Genomic DNA, 17,825 nt, shown 5'->3' with positions numbered 1-17,825 from the left:
GCCCTTGCTTTCATGATGTAAAATGAAGAGGGCAATTCGCCTCCCTCGCGGTTGAACTGAATGAAAAGAGCGGAGTTCGTGGCGGAAGTCAAACTGGTCTGGGACGCTGAGGAAAGCCACAGGAGCACATTCCCATTGAACTGGAGCAGACAGTAGTCGTGAACAACGGAGCCTGGACCGCGCAGTGAAGAGGTGGGTGAACCAATCTGCGAAACATCTATTAGCATGCATGGCAAAGGAGATGACAACCGCGCTGAAACAAGTGCACTGGGGAAAAAATATTCTACAATAGATGATGGGTTAGTTAGTTAAGATCTGTGTTCAATGCCCTGTGCCGTGTGAGACTGGGTCAAGTGCAGGGTTGGGTAGGTTACTTTCTAAATGTAATTTGTTAGTTACTAGTTGCCTGTCCCAAATTTTCATCAGTAAAGTAATTTTACCTCTGACTTGTGGTCAGACTTGCTCGGGTGGAACAAACTTAGACTTGCACCTTTTTTTCGATGCTGATTTGAATGTCATTCAGAAAACAGAAAGGTGTCATAATGTATTTTTTTTTTCTCGCAAACATCCTTTCTGAATTTAAAAGAAACACAAGAAGTAACCATCTAGTTTTTCAAAAGTATTGGTAATCTGATTACAACATTTGTGCTGGTAAAGTAACCGATTTACTGTTATGTTTTGTGTGTGTAATCAACCCTGGTGTGTTACTGCCCAACCCTGGCCAGGTGAAGGATGATGCCTATTGTAACCATGGTCACCCTAATTAGTATAGGCTACATTGTTTTTACTGGGCTGCTGCTATAGCTTATTTACATTACTTGTCATGAACCTGTCATAAAGTCCTCTCATAATGTAGGTTGTCATAAAGTCCTCTCATAATGTAAGCTGTCATAAAGTCCTCTCATAATGTAGGCTGTCATAAAGTCCTCTCATAATGTAAGCTGTCATAAAGTCCTCTCATAATGTAGGCTAAATTGGTGAAAAAGGAATACATTTGGTTTTGCTTGTAATGTGTGTGCCATCACATTATTTCATTCCAACACATTTCAACACAACTGTAGGCTACCTTTCTATTTGTAGCATTTGGCATTTTCTGTCACAAATACAAACTCGATTAGATATACTTACTGTGTGTGTGTGTGTGTGTGTGTGTGTGTGTGTGTGTGTGTGTGTGTGTGTGTGTGTGTGTGTGTGTGTAGGGGGACGTGTATGTGCATGTTACTTTATTTTTTTCATTTGACTGAGAAAGAGAGAGAGAGAGAGAGAGAGAGCAGATTGAGTTGCAGGTGGAATAGAGAGATCCTGTTAACCTCAGCTACTTACCAGCAGTGACCATCAAGCAGCAGACATCAGTGTACTATTTTCATTCATTGTTGTTGAAGAGAGACAGTGAGGAGAGGGAGGCAGGGAGCTTTACATTGCTAGGGGTGGGTGTGGGTGCATTGATGTTGGGGGGTGGGTGCTTTGATGTTAGCTCAGTGATTGGACCAGATGCTTTGATATCCCTCTGAGACCAAGCTTGCCGCTCATGTAGTGGCTTAAGCCACGGCCATATGGCCTCAAATTGTATAGTAGGAAGAAGGCACATGTTCTTGTTGTTTAAAAAAATACATATTGGCAATGACTGCATTAGGAATTGTAATAATTCAATTAATCATTAAATAGTATAAACGTGTCATATTGTTACAGATTCTGTGCACAAAGCCCAGACTGAGTGACATGTAATGGAGCAGTCCAGGGAATCTGCTCTTGTGTTTATCATTTCACTGAGCTGTCTACATCAGCACAAGAGCTACTATGTGGCACAGGCCTAGCCCTGTCTGCAGCCAGGGGGATGAGGTAGGAAGCCCTGTCTGCAGCCAGGGGGAGGAGGTAGGAAGCCCTGTCTGCAGCCAGGGGGATGAGGTAGGAAGCCCTGTCTGCAGCCAAGGGGGATGAGGTAGGAAGCCCTGTCTGCAGCCAGGGGGATGAGGTAGGGAAGCCCTGTCTGCAGCCAGGGGACGAGGTAGGCCCTGTCTGCAGCCAGGGGGATGAGGTAGGGAAGCCCTGTCTGCAGCCAGGGGGATGAGGTGGAAGCCCTGTCTGCAGCCAGGGGAGGAGGTAGGAAGCCCTGTCTGCAGCCAGGGGATGAGGTAGAAGCCCTGTCTGCAGCCAGGGGGATGAGGTGGGAAGCCCTGTCTGCAGCCAGGGGATGAGGTAGGAAGCCCTGTCTGCAGCCAGGGGGATGAGGTAGGAAGCCCTGTCTGCAGCCAGGGGATGACGGTGGGAAGCCCTGTCTGCAGCCAGGGGGATGAGGTAGGGAAGCCCTGTCTGCAGCCAGGGGGATGAGGTGGAGGCCCTGTCTGCAGCCAGGGGGATGAGGTAGGAAGCCCTGTCTGCAGCCAGGGGGATGAGGTAGGAAGCCCTGTCTGCAGCCAGGGGGATGAGGTAGGAAGCCCTGTCTGCAGCCAGGGGGATGAGGTAGGAAGCCCTGTCTGCAGCCAGGGGATGAGGTAGGAAGCCCTGTCTGCAGCCAGGGGGACGAGGTAGGAAGCCCTGTCTGCAGCCAGGGGGATGAGGTAGGAAGCCCTGTCTGCAGCCAAGGGGGGATGAGGTAGGAAGCCCTGTCTGCAGCCAGGGGGATGAGGTAGGAAGCCCTGTCTGCAGCCAGGGGGATGAGGTAGGAAGCCCTGTCTGCAGCCAGGGGATGAGGTAGGGAGCCCTGTCTGCAGCCAGGGGGATGAGGTAGGAAGCCCTGTCTGCAGCCAGGGGGAGGAGGTAGGAAGCCCTGTCTGCAGCCAGGTGGGTGAGGTAGGAAGCCCTGTCTGCAGCCAGGTGGGTGAGGTAGGAAGCCCTGTCTGCAGCCAGGGGGATGAGGTAGGAAGCCATTGACTGACAGACAAACAGACCAGACAGACAGGCAGGCAGGCAGGCAGGCAGACATAGCCTCTAAAACACAGGCAGACAGGCAGGGAGGCAGGGCGTTAGACAGATGGTTGAAAACAGACAGACAGATGGAGAGATGAACAGACAGACAGGCGGAGCCTCAAGTGATGGGTAAAAAAATCGATATAGTTACATATCGGGATATTATTTTTGACAATATATCGTATCATTTTGACAATATCGCAATATTATTTTTGCGCTAGTTGGCTGTACCTGCACCAAAACTCCAGTATTTTTTTATTTACATGACTGATCAAAACGTGTTTTCTTATGGCTCTCTGTTGTCTCTCTGCAGCAGACTTATGGTGAGCAATATGTTTGGAACATTGAATCGCAATAATCTCACAGTATCGAATCGCAATACACATTGAATCGGCACATAAGTATTGTGATAATGTCGTATCGTGAGGTCCCTTGCAATCCCCAGCCCTACCTAAAACACAGGCAGACAGACAGAAAGACAGACAGGAAGGCAGGCAGACAGGGGGTTGGAATACAGACAGACAGACGGACAGACATACAGACAGACGGAGCCTCTCCAAAACACAGACTGACAGACAGACAGAGCCTCTCCAAAACACAGACTGACAGACAGACAGAGCCTCTCCAAAACACAGACAGACAGACAGACAGAGCCTCTCCAAAACACAGACAGACAGACAGACAGACGGAGCCTCTCTAAAAGGGGTCCCTTAGCTTGAGCCTGCATGGGGAAACAGGAGAGGCACAGCTAATCCTAACTAAAGGCTGGAACTGGAACTGGACTGGACGTGAGTTTCCAGAAGAGACACACTCACACATCACCCACCCCACAGCCAGCATGCAGTCAACACACAACAGCTGCCCTAGCAGGAAGTAAAGAGAGTTAGGAAAGTTATTGTTTGCACAGGCACCCTCGATGGCTCCATACTCGGGATTGGTGGATTGGTTAAATAGTCTGGAATGTTCTGAAGGTGGGGGACCGGTAGGCTGTGGCTGCGTCCCAAATGGCACCCTATTCCCTGTTATAGTGCACTACTTTTGACCAGAACCCTATTGGCCCCGGTGAAAAGTAGTGCACTATGTAGGGAATAGGGTGCCATTTGGGACAAGTCTGTATTTAAAACAGGTGATTCATGAGAAGAAGTCAATTATAGGAGACTATACTGTAGGATCCATTATAGGAGACTATACTGTAGGTTCCATTATAGGAGACTATACTGTAGGATCCATTATAGGAGACTATACTGTAGGATCCATTATAGGAGACTATACTGTAGGATCCATTATAGGAGACTATACTGTAGGTTCCATTATAGGAGACTATACTGTAGGATCCATTATAGGAGACTATACTGTAGGATCCATTATAGGAGACTATACTGTAGAATCCATTATAGGAGACTATACTGTAGGATCCATTATAGGAGACTATACTGTAGGATCCATTATAGGAGACTATACTGTAGGATCCATTATAGGAGACTATACTGTAGGATCCATTATAGGAGACTATACTGTAGGATCCATTATAGGAGACTATACTGTAGGATCCATTATAGGAGACTATACTGTAGGATCCATTATAGGAGACTATACTGTAGGATCCATTATAGGAGACTATACTGTAGGATCCATTATAGGAGACTATACTGTAGGTTCCATTATAGGAGACTATACTGTAGGATCCATTATAGGAGACTATACTGTAGGATCCATTATAGGAGACTATACTGTAGGATCCATTATAGGAGACTATACTGTAGGATCCATTATAGGAGACTATACTGTAGGATCCATTATAGGAGACTATACTGTAGGATCCATTATAGGAGACTATACTGTAGGATCCATTATAGGAGACTGTAGGATCCATTATAGGAGACTATACTGTAGGATCAATTATAGGAGACTGTAGGATCCATTATAGGAGACTATACTGTAGGATCAATTATAGGAGACTATACTGTAGGATCCATTATAGGAGACTATACTGTAGGATCCATTATAGGAGACTATACTGTAGGATCCATTATAGGAGACTATACTGTAGGATCCATTATAGGAGACTATACTGTAGGATCCATTATAGGAGACTGTAGGATCCATTATAGGAGACTATCACTGTAGGATCAATTATAGGAGACTGTAGGATCCATTATAGGAGACTATACTGTAGGATCAATTATAGGAGACTATACTGTAGGATCCATTATAGGAGACTATACTGTAGGATCCATTATAGGAGACTATACTGTAGGATCCATTATAGGAGACTATACTGTAGGATCCATTATAGGAGACTATACTGTAGGATCCATTATAGGAGACTATACTGTAGGATCCATTATAGGAGACTATACTGTAGGATCCATTATAGGAGACTATACTGTAGGATCCATTATAGGGAGACTATACTGTAGGATCCATTATAGGAGACTATACTGTAGGATCCATTATAGGGAGACTGTAGGATCCATTATAGGAGACTATACTGTAGGATCCATTATAGGAGACTATACTGTAGGATCCATTATAGGAGACTATACTGTAGGATCCATTATAGGAGACTATACTGTAGGATCCATTATAGGAGACTGTAGGATCCATTATAGGAGACTATACTGTAGGATCAATTATAGGAGACTGTAGGATCCATTATAGGAGACTATACTGTAGGATCAATTATAGGAGACTGTAGGATCCATTATAGGAGACTATACTGTAGGATCAATTATAGGAGACTATACTGTAGGATCCATTATAGGAGACTATACTGTAGGATCCATTATAGGAGACTGTAGGATCCATTATAGGAGACTATACTGTAGGATCAATTATAGGAGACTGTAGGATCCATTATAGGAGACTATACTGTAGGATCAATTATAGGAGACTATACTGTAGGATCCATTATAGGAGACTGTAGGATCCATTATAGGAGACTATACTGTAGGATCAATTATAGGAGACTATACTGTAGGATCCATTATAGGAGACTGTAGGATCCATTATAGGAGACTATACTGTAGGATCAATTATAGGAGACTGTAGGATCCATTATAGGAGACTATACTGTAGGATCAATTATAGGAGACTGTAGGATCCATTATAGGAGACTATACTGTAGGATCAATTATAGGAGACTATACTGTAGGATCCATTATAGGAGACTATACTGTAGGATCCATTATAGGAGACTATACTGTAGGATCCATTATAGGAGACTATACTGTAGGATCCATTATAGGAGACTATACTGTAGGATCCATTATAGGAGACTATACTGTAGGATCCATTATAGGAGACTGTAGGATCCATTATAGGAGACTATACTGTAGGATCAATTATAGGAGACTGTAGGATCCATTATAGGAGACTATACTGTAGGATCAATTATAGGAGACTATACTGTAGGATCCATTATAGGAGACTATACTGTAGGATCCATTATAGGAGACTATACTGTAGGATCCATTATAGGAGACTATACTGTAGGATCCATTATAGGAGACTATACTGTAGGATCCATTATAGGAGACTATACTGTAGGATCCATTATAGGAGACTATACTGTAGGATCCATTATAGGAGACTATACTGTAGGATCCATTATAGGAGACTATACTGTAGGATCCATTATAGGAGACTATACTGTAGGATCCATTATAGGAGACTATACTGTAGGATCCATTATAGGAGACTATACTGTAGGATCCATTATATGAGACTATACTGTAGGATCCATTATAGGAGACTATACTGTAGGATCCATTATAGGAGACTATACTGTAGGATCCATTATATGATACTATACTGTAGGATCCATTATAGGAGACTATACTGTAGAATCCATTATAGGAGAGCATACTGTAGGATCCATTATAGGAGACTATACTGTAGGATCCATTATAGGAGACTATACTGTAGGATCCATTATAGGAGACTATACTGTAGGATCCATTATAGGAGACTATACTGTAGGATCCATTATAGGAGACTATACTGTAGGATCCATTATAGGAGACTATACTGTAGGATCCATTATAGGAGACTATACTGTAGGATCCATTATAGGAGAGCATACTGTAGGATCCATTATAGGAGACTATACTGTAGGATCCATTATAGGAGACTATACTGTAGGATCCATTATAGGAGACTATACTGTAGGATCCATTATAGGAGACTATACTGTAGGATCCATTATAGGAGACTATACTGTAGGATCCATTATAGGAGACTATACTGTAGGATCCATTATAGGAGACTATACTGTAGGATCCATTATAGGAGACTATACTGTAGGATCCATTATAGGAGACTATACTGTAGGATCCATAATAGGAGACTATACTGTAGGATCCATTATAGGAGACTATACTGTAGGATCCATTATAGGAGACTATACTGTAGGATCCATTATAGGAGACTATACTGTAGGATCCATTATAGGAGACTATACTGTAGGATCCATTATAGGAGACTATACTGTAGGATCCATTATAGGAGACTGTAGGATCCATTATAGGAGACTATACTGTAGGATCCATTATAGGAGACTATACTGTAGGATCCATTATAGGAGACTGTAGGATCCATTATAGGAGACTGTAGGATCCATTATAGGAGACTATACTGTAGGATCCATTATAGGAGACTATACTGTAGGATCCATTATAGGAGACTGTAGGATCCATTATAGGAGACTATACTGTAGGATCCATTATAGGAGACTATACTGTAGGATCCATTATAGGAGACTATACTGTAGGATCCATTATAGGAGACTATACTGTAGGATCCATTATAGGAGACTATACTGTAGGTTCCATTATAGGAGACTATACTGTAGGATCCATTATAGGAGACTGTAGGATCCATTATAGGAGACTATACTGTAGGATCCATTATAGGAGACTATACTGTAGGATCCATTACAGGAGACTATACTGTAGGATCCATTATAGGAGACTATACTGTAGGATCCATTATAGGAGACTATACTGTAGGATCCATTATAGGAGACTATACTGTAGGATCCATTATAGGAGACTATACTGTAGGATCCATTATAGGAGACTGTAGGATCCATTATAGGAGACTGTAGGATCCATTATAGGAGACTATACTGTAGGATCCATTATAGGAGACTATACTGTAGGATCCATTATAGGAGACTGTAGGATCCATTATAGGAGACTATACTGTAGGATCCATTATAGGAGACTGTAGGATCCATTATAGGAGACTATACTGTAGAATCCATTATAGGAGACTATACTGTAGGATCCATTATAGGAGACTATACTCTAGGATCCATTATAGGAGACTATACTGTAGGATCCATTATAGGAGAGCATACTGTAGGATCCATTTGGGCATATCTCTTCTAATGATATTGGCTTGGGCGCTTGGCCTCTCCCATCTGGGGCCCCTCCCATCTGGGCCCCTGCCATCTGGGCCCCTCCCATCTGGGGCCCCTGAACAGCTGCACATCCCGACATTTCACTCAGAGTCTTGCTTAGAACTGCAAATCCCCTTTATAGGGGATCACCCTTCTGAATATTTTCCACTGTGAGTAAGAGTTCGTCCCAAATTGTAACCTATTCCCTATGTAGTGCACTACTTTTGACATGTCTCCCATAGGGCTATGATAAAAAAAAAAAATAGTGCACTAAATAGGGAATAGGGTGCCATTTGGGACGCAGCCTACTGTAAGTAAGGAAACTTCAATACATGAGTCGTGGGCACAGATAAGAGGACTTGGATGAAAAGGCTAGTAGAGTGGAGGAGATCAAATGAATGGATGAACACAAGCATTTTGGATGTTGTAGTATCTAGACTACATCTACACATGTTGCCTGTTATTGTATGTTGTATTCTCTCTTGACTATCACCTGCCAATAAAAAAACATGATGAGATCAGAATCAGATTCACCGAGTTTAGGCCAGGCTCCGGGGTGAAGTTTCCCCTAGGTAAAGATCTAGGATCAGCTTCCACTCCTCTGATTCTAACCTTAACCATTAGCGGGGGAAAGACAAAACTGACCTAAGATCAGGGCCTAAGGGCCACCCCACACCGTGGTCCACAGTCAGCAAAGGTAAGGGAGTTGAAAATATGTTATGAGTCTCCAAATGGGACTTATCGTAGACTGTCAATAGCTAGTGTTTCTTTAGCATTTGATTTCATGCCGAAAAGGTTCAGCATTAGCTGACCTATGAACGTGCACTGTCTGAACACAGAGATCCTATTCAATTACTAATGTAATTACATGTGTCTGAATTACTCCAATAAATGTTTAGTGATTATAACAAGCTATCAGACCTGAAAAGTGTCCTGGCGTCTGAATGTAGTTGAAGTCGGAAGTTTACATACACCTTAGCCAAATACTTTTAAACTCAGTTTTTCACAATTCCTGACATTTAATCGTAGTACAAATTCCCTGTCTTAGGTCAGTTAGGATCACCACTTTATTTTAAGAATGTGAAATGTCAGAATAATAGTAGAGAGAATGATTTATTTAAGCTTTTATTTCTTTAATCACATTCCCAGTGGGTCAGAAGTTTACATACACTCAATTAGTATTTGGTAGCATTGCCTTTAAATTGTTTAACTTGGGTCAAACGTTTTGGGTAGCCTTCCACAAGCTTCCCACAATAAGTTGGGTGAATTCTGGCCCATTCCTCCTGACAGAGCTGGTGTAACTGAGTCAGGTTTGTAGGCCTCCTTGCTCGCACACACTTTTTCAGTTCTGCCCACACATTTTCTATAGGATTGAGGTCAGGGCTTTGTGATGGCTACTCCAATACCTTGACTTTGTTGTCCTTAAGCCATTTTGCCACAACTTTGGAAGTATGCTGGGGTCATTGTCCATTTGCAAGACCCATTTGCGACCAAGCATTAACTTCCTGACTGATGTCTTGAGATGTTGCTTCAATATATCCACATCATTTTCCTTCCTCATGATGCCATCTATTTTGTGAAGTGCACCAGTCCCTCCTGCAGCAAAGCACCCCCACAGCATGATGCTGCCACCCCTGTGCTTCACGGTTGGGATGGTGTTCTTTGGCTTGCAAGCACCCCCTTTTTCCTCCAAACATAACAATGGTCATTATGGCCAAACAGTTCTATTTTTGTTTCATCAGACCAGAGGACATTTCTCCAAAAAGTACGATCTTTGTCCCAATGTGCAGTTGCAAACCGTAGTCTGGCTTTTTTATTGCGGTTTTGGAGCAGTGACTTCTTCCTTGCTGAGCGGCCTTTGAGGTTATGTCGATATAGGACTCGTTTTCCTGTGGATATAGATACTTTTGTACCTGTTTCCTCCAGCATCTTCACAAGGTCCTTTGCTGTTGTTCTGGGGTTGATATGCACTTTTTGCACCAAAGTACGTTCATCTCTAGGAGACAGAACGCGTCTCCTTCCTGAGCGGTATGACGGCTGCGTGGTTCCATGGTGTTTATAATTGCATACTATTGTTTGTACAGATGAACGTGGTACCTTCAGGCGTTTGGAAATTGCTCCAAAGGATGAACCAGACTTGTGGAGGTCTACAATCTTTTTTCTGAGGTCTTGGCTGATTTCTTTAGATTTTCCCATGATGTCAAGCAAAGAGGCACTGAGTTTGAAGGTAGGCCTTGAAATACATCCACAGGTACACCTCCAATTGACTAAAATGATGTCAATTAGCCTATCAGAAGCTTCTAAAGACATGACATCATTTTCTGGAATTTTCCAAGCTGTTTAAAGGCACAGTCAACTTAGTGTACGTAAACTTCTGACCCACTGGAATTGTGATACAGTGAATTATAAGTGAAATAATCTGTCTGTAAACAATTGTTGGAAAAATTACTTGTGCCATGCACAAAGTAGATGTCCTAACCGACTTGCCAAAACTATAGTTTGTTAACAAGAAATTTGTGGAGTGGTTGAAAAACGAGTTTTAATGACTCCAACCTAAGTGTATGTAAATCTCCGACTTCAACTGTAAACAAGTAACAAAGGACACTAGGCTGCTCCAGGAACAGTGAAAGAGTGGATAATAAAAAGGTTGTCCATTGGAAACTAAAATAAGTTCTCCTTCATACTTTCATATTGTTCCAATGCCGTGGAGTTTTGGGAGCCGCACGGCTACAATTAAGCATGATTGTTTTGTGTCTAGATTGCCTAAATTAAATGACTGTATTTCTGTCAGCCAGCCATTGGTGGTTAGCTTTCAGAGCGTAATGGTTGCGGGTTGGAGAGGACCTGCGTCCCAAATGACAACCTTTATCCCTACATAGTGTAGGTCCCAAAAGGGCTTTGGTCAAAAGTAGTGCACTGTATAGGAAATAGGGTGCCATTTGGGACACAGCAGAAGTCTCCGTCAGTACATGAGAACTATACATAATACGACAGTAGAGGCAGGATATAATGGGTATTATGTAGGCTCAGGTGTGGGGGAACAGAGCGATCAGATGGCGAGACTGACATCGTTAAGAGTAAATCCACCACGGCCCGGTTGGCTGCTCTGTGCGTGGTGCTGCTCATCTGAGCCCTCATGGTGTTGATGCTGGCACACCGCCCCTTTTCCCCACGGCGGGCACAATCTGCAGCAACAATAAAACTAAGTAATCACGGATCACACAAGAGCCACCGTTGGATAATTTACTTCCCTTGTATTTCCCAATAAACAAAAAATAACTAGCTAGCTAGACGGCATATTTCACTTTTGTTTGGCGAAGGAGGATGCCTGGAGGGGGTTGCAAGCATCGCCTACATATGATCCTGCTGTTTGAAATGTGTATATCTGAACATGCCGTAAAGGCCATGGATCATTCTGTTGAAGCTCAGCTGTTCCCCTCAGGCTAGAAGAAGGACTGGGTGTAGCGTACATTGCACTGTGCCTGGGGGATTCTTTTGTTCATGTGGATGGTGCATTAAATGTAATTTATGTGGGACAGATTATCATGCAATTTAAACGGGGGTGGGGTGGCATGTGGGTGTGTGCAGTGTGTGTGTGTGTGCAGTGTGTGTGTGTGTGTGTGTGTGTGTGCAGTGTGTGTGTTGGGGGGAGGGGGAGGCAGGGGCAAAGCTAAGATCATTAGGGGTAGAGAGGTGATTATATGGGGCCTGAAATAGACACTGGAACAAAGGAAATTTGAATGGCACCACGTCTGAGGGTTGTGACTGCAGTGCATATACTCATTGTTTCTGTTATTATGACTGACTACCCCCACCTGGGCCTCAGATCCCCTTGGCCCCTCTGGTTCAGGGTCTATCCTGTCTCTATTGTAGTCCATGTTTCAGGTTCTATCCTATCTCTGTTGTAGACTTTCAGGTTCTATCCTATCTCTGTTGTAAACTTTCAGGTTCTATCCTATCTCTGTTGTACACTTTCAGGTTCTATCCTATCTCTGTTGTACACTTTCAGGTTCTATCCTATCTCTATTGTAGTCCCTGTTTCAGGTTCTATCCTATCTCTGTTGTAGTCCCGGTTTCAGGTTCTATCCTATCTCTATTGTAGTCCATGTTTCAGGTTCTATCCTATCTCTATTGTAGTCCATGTTTCAGGTTCTATCCTATCTCTATTGTAGTCCATGTTTCAGGTTCTATCCTATCTCTATTATAGTCCCTGTTTCAGGTTCTATCCTATCTCTATTGTAGTCCATGTTTCAGGTTCTATCCTATCTCTATTGTAGTCCATGTTTCAGGTTCTATCCTATCTCTATTGTAGTCCATGTTTCAGGTTCTATCCTATCTCTATTGTAGTAGATGTTTCAGGTTCTATCCTATCTCTATTGTAGTCCATGTTTCAGGTTCTATACTATCTCTATTGTAGTCCATGTTTCAGGTTCTATCCTATCTCTGTTGTAGTCCATGTTTCAGGTTCTATCCTATCTCTATTGTAGTCCCTGTTTCAGGTTCTATCCTATCTCTATTGTAGGGTACGTAATATAATGACACAAGTCCTGCTGAGACTGAGGCTGTCCTAATATGGACACTGTGTGTATATACAACATGGCACATTTTTGTTCAATCAAGTCAATGTAGTCGACCTCCATGTTATATTTTCAGAAAGCAGCACTGGGACTGAACTGAAATGCAACCCTGCCTTGGGTGGTCGCGGAGCAACTTCCATGTTACGCAATTGTTTGTTACCATTTCCATGGTTCCCATAATGGAAGTGGTGTTGCTCATGGCCCTTCCACGTGGCTCTTTATAAGCGATTAGCTGTAGTAGTAATCAGGGTCCCTTTGATCCACCTCCATTCTTTGGTACTTCCTATTCCTCTACACCCAGACTTTCCTGTGACCTCTGGTGACATCTGGGGACCTTTGGTGACCTGTGACCTCACGGCACATGGCTGCAGCTGGTCAGTGGGCTGGCTTCCCTCCCCGGGGCTGCTCCTGTTACACCTGGCAGGCCTCCGGACAAACACACTATGATTCAGACAGTCTGTCTGCCTGCCTGTCTGCCTGTCCGTCTGTCTCTCTGTCTGTACGTCTGTACGTCTGTCTGTCCGTCTGTCTGAGAGACTAACCAAGACCGTCCCCTCTGTGTGTTTCGCCTCTTTGTGTCAGTTAACGGCTTTATTTGGTGGAAGTTGTCATAACAGAGCATTTGTGCGGGAAAGTAGATGGAGATAATGAATCATAAATGTCTGTGGCAGATGGATGAACTCATTAATGCCCAATGAAATGCCTCAGCCTGTCACATAAGGTCATGCATTCTTTTCTCTCTTGGCTTTAATATGAAAAATCCCTTTGATTAGAGATTTACAAACCTTCATGAAAAATAAAATAACCATCATAACCATTTAAATGATATATATACTGTATTTATATATAAGTACATTGCCAAAGGTATGTGGACACCCCTTCAAATTAGTGGATTCGGCTATTTCAGCCACACCCGTTGGTGACAGGTGTATAAAATCGAGCACACAGCCATACAATCTCCATAGACAAACATTTGTAGTAGAATGGCCCGTACGAAAGAGCTCAGTGACTTTCAATGTGGTACTGTCATAGGATGCCACCTTTCCAACAAGTCAGTTCGTCAAATTTCTGCCCTGCTAGAGCTGCCCCGGGCAACTGTAAGTGCTGTTATTGTGAAGTGGAAACGTCTAGGAGCAACAACAGCTCAGCCACGAAGTGGTAGTCCACACAAGTCCTTTTCTGCGATAACATGGACTCTGTTGCCCCTTGCTGAAACAAGCAAGGTGTTAAATGCTAACTGCTGTTTGTAGAAGCTGGTACAGTAGATAGCTAGCATACAGAAATCGGTGGTGGTAGTGAAAACCTTTTTACATTTTGCTGTGGGGAAATGAGGAGATTTGGGATCTTTCCCCCACGGCATCTTTCTGCCATGGCATTTCCGTTGTTTGGTTCGAGTTCCGTTGACCTCTTTACCGCATCTACTGTTCAGAGGAGACTGCGTGAATCAGGCCTTCGTGGTCAAATTGCTGCAAAGAGAAACCACTACTAAAGAACACCAATAATAAGAAGACGCTTGCTTGGGCCAAGAAACACGAGCAATGGACATTAGACCGGTGGAAATCTGTCCTTTGGTCTGATGAGTCCAAATTTGAGATTCTTGGTTACAACTGCCGTGTCTTTGTGAGACGCATGTGTGGTTCCCACCGTGAAGCATGGAGGAGGAGGTGTGATGGTGTGGGGGTGCTTTGCTGGTGACACTGTCTGTGATTTATTTAGAATTCAAGGCACACTTAACCAGCATGGCTACCACAGCATTCTGCATCTATATCCATCCCATCTGGTTTGGGCTTAGTGGGACTATCATTTGTTTTTCAACAGGACAATGACCCAACACACTTCCAGGCTGTGTAAGGGCTATTTTACCAAGAAGGAGAGTGATGGAGTGCTGCATCAGATGACCTGGCCTGCACAATCACCCGACCTCAACCCAATTGAGATGTTTGGGATGAGTTGGACCGCAGAGTGAAGGAAAAGCAGCTCAGCATATGTGGGAACTACTTCTAGACTGCATAAGCTGGTTGAGAGAATGCCAAGAGTGTGCAAAGCTGTCATCAAGGCAAAGGGTGGATACTTTGAAGAATCTCAAATATGTTATTTCATAGTTTAAATGTCTTCATTATTATTCTACAATGTAGAAAATAGTACAAATAAAGAAAAACCCTTTAATGAGTAGGTGTGTTCAAACTTTTGACTGGCACTCTTTATATTTTGTTTGCTATTCCAACGGTTATTACGGAGACCGAGGTCATTTGGCTGGGCAATTACCGTCATCTAAAATTAAATGACTGTCACAGCCCTACTTTTGAATGAAGGCCCATTAAAGACAGCTATTACTGGCTGGGTGTACACACTGAGAGCTATGAGCTGGCTGTGGAACAACCGACTGAGTGCAACTATATCAGTCTCCTGCTAAAAAACGAGTCAATATTGGCCTGGAATAGAACTGAACGGAGAGGAGAGGACTTTTCCTCTCCCCTTTACCCTCTCCCCTTTACCCCCTCTCCTTTACCCCCTCTCCTCCCCTGCCCTTTACCCCCTCACCTCCCCTTTACCCCCTCCCCTCCCCTTTACCCCCTCCCCTCATCTCCCCTCCCCTTTACCCCCTCATCCCCCCTCCCCTTTACCCCCTCCCCTCATCTCCCCTCCCCTTTACCCCCTCCCCTCATCTCCCCTCCTCTTTACCCCTTCCCCTCATCTCCCCTCCCCTCATATCCCCTTTACCCCCCTCCCCTTTACCCCCTCCCCTCATCTCATCTCATCCCCCCTCTCCTTTACCCCCTCTCCTCCCCTGCCCTTTACCCCCTCACCTCCCCTTTACCCCCTCCCCTCCCTTTACCCTCCCCCTCCCCTCATCTCCCCTCCCCTCATCCCCCCTCCCTTCCCCTCCCCTCATCTCCCTCCCCTTTACCCCCTCCCCTCATCTCCCCTCCCTCTACCCCTTCCCCTCATCTCCCTCCCCTCATATCCCCTTTACCCCCCTCCTCCCCTTTACCCCTCCCCTCATCTCATCTCATCCCCCTCCCCTTTACCCCCTCCCCTCATCTCCCCTCCCCTTTACCCCCTCCCTCATCTCCCTCCCCTTTACCCCCCTCCCCTCATCTCCCTCCTCTTTACCCCTTCCCCTCATCTCCCCTCCCCTCATATCCCCTTTACCCCCCTCCCTCCCCTTTACCCCCCTCCCCTCATCTCATCTCATCCCCCCTCCCCTTTACCCCCCTCCCCTCATCTCCCCTCCTCTTTACCCCTTCCCCTTCCCCTCATCTCCCCTCCCCTCCCCTCATATCCCCTTTACCCCCTCCCTCCCCTTTACCCCCTCCCCCTCATCTCATCTTCCCTCCCCTTTACTCTCCCCTCATCTCATCCCCCTCCCCTTTACCCCCTCCCTCCCCTCATCTCCCCTCCCCTTTACCCCCTCCCCCCCCCTCCTCTCCCCTCCCCTTTACCCCCTCCCCTCATCTCATCTCCCCTCCCATTTACCCCCTCCCTCATCTCCCTCCCCTTTACCCCCCTCCCCTCATTTCATCTCCCCTCTCCTTTACCCCCTCCCCTCATCTCCCATCCCCTTTACCCCCTCCCCTCCCCTTTACCCCCCTCCCCTCATCTCCCCTCCCATTTACCCCATCTCCCCTCCCCTTTACCCCATCCCTGTTAACCCCTCCCCTTTACCCCCTCCCTTCCCCTCGTTCACTAGTCCAGTATAAAGGGCCATTACATCACTGCTGTGTGGCTCAGTGTTTTGCCGGTAAGGGATTTGTCTTGGGGAATTGGTCTGTGTCCTGCGTTGTCCACCTATCTGCACAGCAGTTACATCTCTGATACGACTACCTACTATAGAGGTAGGGTTTGACATATTCTAAAACACTTGGGCTGGTTTCCCAGACACAGATTAAGCCAAGTCCGGGATTATATACCGACTCTCCATTAAATAATGCCTTTTACTTAATGACTAGGCTTAATCTGTGTCTGGGAAACCAGCCCCTGAGTAGCATTTGTGTTTAAACATCTTCTAGTCGTGTCCTTCAGTTGTAGCCTATTACTTATTAGAATAGTTTTCCACACAGTGATACGGTTTATTATTTTGGGAATCCTGTGGGCTGAGATTTGAAGGCTCTCGTTTGACAATGTTATGAGTTTTATTTTAAGAAACGTATTTCGCTCCCTTGTTTTATTTATGTGCTAGGAAGTACAGTGTATTCTCTCTGCATTTAATATTTAATCATATTTGAACATTGCATCTGACCACAGATTTTAAACTCAGATTTATGTATATATTAAATAAATGTTCACCTATATTGTTTTTGAATATAAGGTATGGTATTCAGGTTGATTTCAATCTTAACAGACTTTTATGGATTGTCCGTATTGCTTCCAATTATATAATAAACACAATCTCTTTCCCTTATCACATCCCAGATCTTGGAAGCCAGAGTTACGGGGTTAACATACCAGTGGAAATCCATCCTTACCAGTGTTCTAGAACCATGAGCAGTAACTACAGTGTGTCCCTGCTTGGCCCTGCCCCATGGGGCTTCAGACTGCAGGGGGGAAAAGACTTCAACATGCCACTCACCATCTCCAGGGTGAGTACGCACACACACACGCACGCATGCACACACGCACGCACAAACGCGCGCGTGCACACGCACGCACACACACACACACACACACACGCACACACAACCCCCTCCGTCTCCTCTTGCTTGACACCCTCTCAATATTCCCTGAAATGTCTCTGGTTGGAGCAAGCATTGGCCCCTACCTTCTAATCTTAACCCCCCTCCTCCCTCCTCACCTTCTTGCTGCTCTGTTCACTGTCCTGGTGCCCCTCCCCCTTCCCCTCCCCCTGCCCCTCCCCCTTCCCGTTCCACCAGCCCACTTCAGAAACCTCTCAGCTCTAGAATGGCTACCATCCCTACGATGCCATCTGGCTGTTGAGG

General features: G+C 44.8%; 1 protein-coding gene across 7 annotated transcripts in view; it reads left to right on the top strand.

The window, feature by feature from the left end:
- LOC121584376 (PDZ and LIM domain protein 5) overlaps nucleotides 1-17,825 on the top strand; it is a 121,303-nt gene continuing 103,478 nt past the window's right edge. For 6 of the 7 annotated variants that reach the window (XM_041900210.2, XM_041900208.2, XM_041900211.2 and 3 more), the window contains exons 1-2: nucleotides 16,622-16,724; nucleotides 17,302-17,468. In XM_041900210.2, the coding sequence (XP_041756144.2) occupies nucleotides 17,370-17,468 (99 nt within the window). In that variant the 5' untranslated portion in view covers nucleotides 16,622-16,724; nucleotides 17,302-17,369. Of the gene's footprint in view, nucleotides 193-16,621; nucleotides 16,725-17,301; nucleotides 17,469-17,825 lie in introns of those variants that run through there. The other variant, XM_041900209.2, reaches the window with a different exon arrangement.

The sequence above is a fragment of the Coregonus clupeaformis genome, chromosome 16 (assembly GCF_020615455.1).
Source record: "Coregonus clupeaformis isolate EN_2021a chromosome 16, ASM2061545v1, whole genome shotgun sequence".
Classification (NCBI taxonomy): domain Eukaryota; kingdom Metazoa; phylum Chordata; class Actinopteri; order Salmoniformes; family Salmonidae; genus Coregonus; species Coregonus clupeaformis.
Note: the sequence above shows the minus strand (reverse complement) of the source record. Positions and strands in the feature narration are given on the sequence as shown.